The sequence below is a fragment of the Musa acuminata genome, chromosome BXJ3-3, assembly GCF_036884655.1.
Source record: "Musa acuminata AAA Group cultivar baxijiao chromosome BXJ3-3, Cavendish_Baxijiao_AAA, whole genome shotgun sequence".
Taxonomy (NCBI): domain Eukaryota; kingdom Viridiplantae; phylum Streptophyta; class Magnoliopsida; order Zingiberales; family Musaceae; genus Musa; species Musa acuminata.
In genome coordinates, this window is record NC_088351.1 from 32055001 (window position 1) to 32062187 (window position 7187).

Here is a 7187-nt window from a genome sequence, read left to right on the forward strand (position 1 = left end):
GTAAAGATAATTTCAGAAGTACTAGAGCCATATAATGCCCCAAATGTTACTCTCTAGGAGCGTTGTGCATACTAATCTTCTGCAGTTCCTTCTATGAAAGCTATCACAAATATGAACAATATATGATTAGAGATAACCGTCTTGGTCTATGTAAAGATAATTTCAGATGAACTAGAGCCATATAATGGCCCAAATGTTAATCAATAATTACTAAATTAGCAAATGTGAAATGGTAGTTATTGGATGTTAAAAGCTGTTTCAAAATTCGATAGAGAAGTGTGGAGGTCAGCATTTGGCTGACAGTACATCATAAAAGGCAGTTCAAAGTTCGAACAAGGAAATCCTGATTCAACATCAGCAACATCTTAGGAGTAGATAACAATGAAAAATTGACTCAAATTAGAAAATTGAATACAGATATGTGACATGACATCACTGGAGATGCTGAGATTGTAGCGAAAAGAGCAACATCAAGAAAAAGAAATTGTAATTCTTTGTGGATGAAGAAGCAAATGCTGTACTCAGAAGAGATTATCTGAATGTGAATATGCAACGTCAGACTGCAAAATCAACATGACATATACTGACAACATCATAAGCAAACTTACAACACTAGGAAAAAATATATGATTATAGTAAGATTATATAAACAAGCAGGGTATAACTTAAGCACATCATCTAAAGGCCTGAATATCTTTGACGTCCTTTCCAATAATTAAATTTATGACATTCTCAATTGAAAGTAAATAATTTTGCCATAAATAAATTTGCCACCTAAAAATAGGAAAAGCAAGTAACCCTTGCAGCATCAGGCATTTGACAAAAAGGAGAAATTAGATCGCAATATCAGAGTATATACCAAACAACTGGAATTTCATGATAAAAGAGAATATCATGCACTTAAGACGAATTCAATAGATAGCTTAATTAAAATCGATATCCATAAAAGCGAGGAAACTGCTCCATGAATTTCTTAGTATGGAGTTTAAGGGAAAAAATTCAGTAACCATTGAATTTATATCAACAAAGATTATTACACAATGGAGTTAATTACCAAAAAAACATCTGCTGTTGATACTTAAATTGTTCTTTACATGGTAAACTACAAAAAAATATATGTTATTCGATGGTAATATCAACCCCCAAATAATTCAAAATATCTTAAATCATTCATCAGTTTTCACCATGCCAAATGATTCTCAAAATAGTTAGCCAAAATTTGGTTAGTTAGATATTGTCAATGGTACAATAATTATAACATAAATCCAGATGGGTTGAGATATGGAAATCAATTGTCAGAGGCATGATTTCGTTCAAGTGTGATGAGTGATAAGGCCATTCTCTCAGTTAATCAACTCACCAGCCATGATGTCTCATTTTGGAAGGCCTTCTTTACATCTAAATTTTCAGGCCGTACAAATTGTTGTAGTAAAGCCATCTTCTCAGTAAGTTCTTCATCACTGTTTGCATCTTCTTGAACTGATGCAAATACATGATTAAAAAGTTTTGTCATGATATATTTCTCCAGGCCCTGTAAATATGTATAAAAAATGTCCAGAAACATCCTTAAGTTCAGAAAGAAAAAATGATGATCAAAGCATTGACAAACATGAATATGAGTGTAAATATTTCCATAATGAAAGGTGCAAAAAAATCATGAAATGGAACCATTGATCAAGTTGTCTGAAGGAAAGTCACTCAGAAATATATATGAACAAAACTAAATTGTCACATATTAGCTGTTTATTCCTATGGACAGGCTCTGATGCTCTATCATTGAGAAGAGAGGAAGATTGTGAAAGCAAACTTGCAAGTTTACAGGCATCAGCACTTACTAAGAGACATAGATGTCAGCAAGTGTAACTTGCAGATAGTTATAAAAAATCACAGAGTGAATGGAGAGGAATATGGACTTTTGAACATTGAGTAAAGGGGAAAAACAAAGACATATATTCCAGTAAGTCATAAGATCACAAAACACAACTGACGAGAGAAGCCTTACGTTGTCACTTGATGAGAAATATGGGTAGACTAACAATTAGTAAGGTCAATAGATTGAATCCAGAAACCCCTTGCAAAGACTTTGAAACGATGGACACTGATATAGAGATTTTATTATGTTATATGAATATATACATGGAACAACTCTGGTCAAGGACTGTCAAATGAGCTTTCAACACAAAAGGTAAATCTTTAATGAATATTCCATAGTTGGGTTCACTCAACAATCCATGACCCTTGTTCTTCTTAAAGAAAAGGAAGAGTAAATGGAGACCTATTTACAACTTTTAACCATTGAAAAAGCAGATAAATTCCTTTTGTTCAACGGTCGAGTCATATACTAGCTATTTGAATCTTGAAGCAAACAGTTAGAATCTATGGTATGGAGAAATTACAACAAAAAAGAAAGGAATCTTCCACATCTAATATTCAGCAGTACTTATCTTGATCCTCCTACATGTCTAGATTTGTGCCTCTAGAGGGCTACTACTTGGATTGGTAATGAACCAGACATTTCTAGTGTAGTTTTTTCCTTTTTGTAGTAGATTTAGGACATTGCCTCCGAAATTGATCTGCTTTTTCCACCAATGAAGAATTAGTGCAACTTAGGAAATGAACATTCAGATAATACTAGCAAATATAAGGAAGCTTACTTAGATATTTGTAATGTCTAATAGAAATATACTTGGGGGTGAGCAATGGCATTGTAAAAAGTTTGCTTCTTTATAATCTAAGAGACCAGGATTCGAGTTAAGAAACAATATCTCTATATGCGGGGATAAGATTATGTACATTAACCCTTCAAAGACCTGCACTGATGGGAGTCTTTTGCACTGAGTTTACCCATTACAAATAGAGATATGCTGTGTGTCTATTTGGTTACATGTATATAAGCATCCTTTTGACCTTCACAAGTTGTTAAAAGTATCATTATCCTGTGATAGGATAAAGATCAGCAATTTTTATGTATCACCTTTCCATTTTCAGAAAATGTTTTCCATAAAACACAAAAATTGTGTTGCATATCCCAATGAATTCATGGAAAACAACTTGCAAAAGCTCACCTCTCCAGAACTTTCTAGTTCTTCTTCCGAACTACCAGCCCAAAGCGTATGGGCCCTAAAAGCTCCTTCCATGTTGGCAAGAAACTCCTGTACCGCAGCACTATCTTTTTCTGGATCAGGTGCTTTATTTGAAAAGGATGTGATGAAGCTGCCATATCAAAATAATCAATCTTAAGCACATTACCATATCAGATGCAAAAAATATTAGACATTTTTTACTACAGTTGGTTTCCTATAAAAAAAAAAGCTGCTGAAGAACAAAATCAATGGCATGCGTTGTAAAACAGTGTAACCTATGTGACAGTTTTGAGATTTTCAGATAAAAGATCTGCAAAGCCATTTTTCAAGATGGTTTTTATGTATTAGGAAATTAATATTATTATCTATAGTATCCAATAAGAGCGTAACAACCCTGAGATGATTTGCTAAAATTAAGAGAACATAAATAAGAAAATTAAATCTCAAACAAGGAGTGAGCATTCATCCAAATAACGATATTAGGTCAATAACGAGCTCAACAAAATTGTCAGATTTGCATTGGCCGACACCTGCCAAGACTGAACCAATATTGCTTGAGGTTAATATTTTACTGCATTTCTGATCAGGATTAGGATAGATTGACCATATCTATGATGGGCTTTTGCAAAATCAAAATTGTGACACTTAAAAATAATTTATGGTCCCTCTTTAGTTTCTGCAACTATTTGATTGTTATTGATAGAGAACTTTTACAAGATAGAGTTAGCAGCAAACAGAAAAAAAAAAAAAAAAATGCAGCTAAGCCTCCAAAGCACTCATTTAACACCTGATATTACCATACAGTATAATTTATTTATCTCCCAAATAAATTGATTGCTTCCATTGCATAAATCCTACCCCATGGATCGTACCAGATATGATGAACGGATAACCTAGCAAAGGCTTGAATCCAGAGGTAAAAACGAAGGTTCAAGAACCAATTATCATCCATAAATTGAATGCCACAACTGCCAAGAAAATCCAACATCTCTATTGACGGCTGAGATGTGTAAGAAATTCAACAGGCTCTTCCAGTAACAAATCAGCACTGGCAAACCAAACAAGGTCACCGTAATGCTAATCAGAACCCCAATCTCCGTCTACCCAATGGCAATGCAGCCGCTTGACAGAATCAAATCGAGAAATACCACATGTTTTAAAGCCTCTACATGGAACGGAAGAGGGGGGCGCTGACCTCTTGATCGATTTGACAAAATCGGAAGCTGAGGGGTGGCGCATCCGCTCCAAGAAGTCATGCCAGGTGAGAGGGGCGGTGGAGGAGCCGAAGGCGTCGCCGCCGCCGCCGTTCTCCATCTCGTGGAGGATGGCCTTTCCACGCAGGATATACAGATCGAAACGTTCGCCGGGAAGACGAGAAGGAAGAAACCAACGAGGTTTAGAGTGGCCGATAGAAGAAAGAGACAGGAAGAGATACGAAAGCCTCGCGCCTCCGACGGGCAAACGAGTCACCAAACTATTTCCCCTTTTTTTCTTTAAAAAAATTAAATTAAATTAATTATTTTTGGCGATCTTTTTACTATTTATAATCTTATTTTAAAATATTTTAATATTTCTAAATTATTTCTTTAAAAATAGATTTTTTTTTTTTGCTCTCCCTTCTCTTCTTCTTTGTTCCTCTTTTTTGATATTGACAAGAGAGATATCAGATTATAAAATAAAAATTATGAAAATAATAAAATTAGTAATATCGAGATTATAAATAGTAAATAATATTTTATTATTTTAAGTGATTATTAATAATAATGGAGTTAAATAGTAAAGAGGAGATGTGAATAGTAAGCTTTTTTATTTTACAAATTTATCATTTTGGACCTTTATATCCTTTTTTTTTACCTACATACCCTCTATATATTTAAATATTTCATATTTATCAATTATCTTCAACATTCCGTCACATAATTAAAATATTAAAATTTTGGATACCTAAAATATTTTTATTATTTTCATCAATTATTTGATCCCAAATATTTCTAAATATTTTTAAAATGGTACTAATATCAATTTGAATTAGTAATTAGTAAGTTAGGCTTGATCGAGGTAATTAAATATTATCCTCATAATTAACTATGGTTAGCATCCCGGTCCTAATATTTTAAAAAGTAATATTGGGTCCATACACTTACGAAGGTAAAACATTAATCCCAATTCTTTTTGTGTCATTAATTTTTTCATGAAAAAATCACACGTATTATCACTTAAAAAAAATCGTGAATGGAAATAATAAAAATATAATTTAATTATTCTACTTGCCCGTCACACTTATCGCTCGTCACTCGCCCGTAACACTTATTCGCTTGCATCTTGCCCATCGCACCTACTCACTTGTCGCACTTGCTCGCCCATCGTACTTGCTCGGTTATCCGCTCGCAACAATGGGTGAGCAAGTGCAAGAGGCAAGAGGCGAGCGAGTGAGTGCGATAGACAAGTGATGAGTGAACAAGTGCAATAGGCAAGCGTTAAGTGAGCAAATGCGATGGATGAGTAGCAACAGACTACAAGCGAGCAATTTGAAAAGATAATAAAATTATATTTTTATCTTTTTTTTTTTTTTTTTTATCTGTGTGATTTTTCTTCTCGATGAAGTTAACAACCTAAGAAGAATTATGGTTAAATATTTCACCTTCATAAATGTATGAATCTAATATTATTTTTTTTAAGTATAAAAATCAAAATATTAATCATAGTTAACTATAGAGAGTAATATTGATTAGATAGTCTTAATATAGTCTTAACCTAAAAAATCAATCTAAGTTCAACTCTCATTTGACCTGAATTTACCGTAAGTTTAACCCAATTGAACCTAATGTCTATCACATGCATGCGGAATGCGTGGCTAGTGTTATAACGAAGAAATAATTCCTCTATAATTATTAACCGATTGATCTAATACCTAAATTAAGAGATTGATTAATTACAATTACTCATGATTTAGGATCTTAGCAAGCTTGTAAATATGCAAAAATAATATTATGATACAATATCAGAGCTTCTTTTCTACAACACAACACCCATCAAGGTATGTAATATCGTACCATACCGATGTTTCGAGATTGACTTAGTACGGTACGGTACTAGCGTACCAAGCGGTACACCAGGATGTACCGAACGATTTCCTTTTATTATAGTAGTGTATTACTATAGTACTACTATAGTGTACTACTATAGTCCGCGAAATTGTATGACACTCAAGTATTATTTGAGTGGTGGTGCCTTTCTCGATCATTTTGCATCTTCCACCGTCACTATGCCGCTGCATCGAACCAACATATCCTTCTCGTCTAGATCTTAAATCAAGGTTGATTACATTCAATCAACCTCTTAACTTATGTATGAAACCAATAGGTCAATGATTATATAAGAATTATTTCCTTACGTGCTGTGAACATAATAATCTGAAAATTATTTCTTTGTAAGTGTTATAATAGGTCTCAATCGTTCAACACGTAGAGGAGTTTATAGCCAACCACTATTTAATTTTAAGTACAAGGTGTTGAGAAATTTAGGATTTTAACCCACACTCATGTAAACACTATATATCCGATAAAACTCATTTAATATTTAAGTCAGTATTAATTTAAATGATTCAATTTAGATTGAGATCGTGATAAATATATCAAAAATAATTATACATCTCAATATTGTCAGCCTTGTGAGATTGAATTTCATATATGTTACCTGAATGAATGAGATTAAGGTGGTGATCAATTATTGCTAAATTAATGGTGGGGGAGACGTGATCAATTACTAAATGTTATTTATAGAAGTTTTATCTTCTTTTTTTTTCCTTCTACTTTTAACCTCATACATTTTGAGCAGTATACATTAAGTTTGCTCGTCAAAAATGTCATTTTTTTTAGGAACATGCACAAAGTGCATGAAAAGATCATGTCACATTGTAATTAATCTCTATTACCATGATAACCTCTTATGGGAATAGATTGAGACTGTCCAGACTCATCTAATCTAACTAACCAATCTAACCTAATAAGTATAGATATAAATTCATCAAACCCATCCGAACATATATTTCGTAATATAGAATTCATCTTTTATGGCCCAAGATTTGGAATTGATACCCTTTTC

General features: G+C 33.1%; 1 protein-coding gene across 1 annotated transcript in view; it reads right to left on the reverse strand.

Moving 5' to 3' along the window:
- The window catches only part of LOC135632786 (vacuolar protein sorting-associated protein 9A-like), a 6497-nt gene extending 2001 nt beyond the window's left edge, over nucleotides 1-4496 (reverse strand). The window contains exons 1-3 of the mRNA XM_065141556.1: nucleotides 4279-4496; nucleotides 3066-3213; nucleotides 1361-1531 (exon numbers count right to left, since the gene is read on the reverse strand). Coding sequence (XP_064997628.1) covers nucleotides 1361-1531; nucleotides 3066-3213; nucleotides 4279-4397 — 438 coding nt within the window. The 5' untranslated portion in view covers nucleotides 4398-4496. The remainder of the gene's footprint in view (nucleotides 1-1360; nucleotides 1532-3065; nucleotides 3214-4278) is intronic.
- Between the last annotated feature and the right edge of the window lie 2691 nt (nucleotides 4497-7187).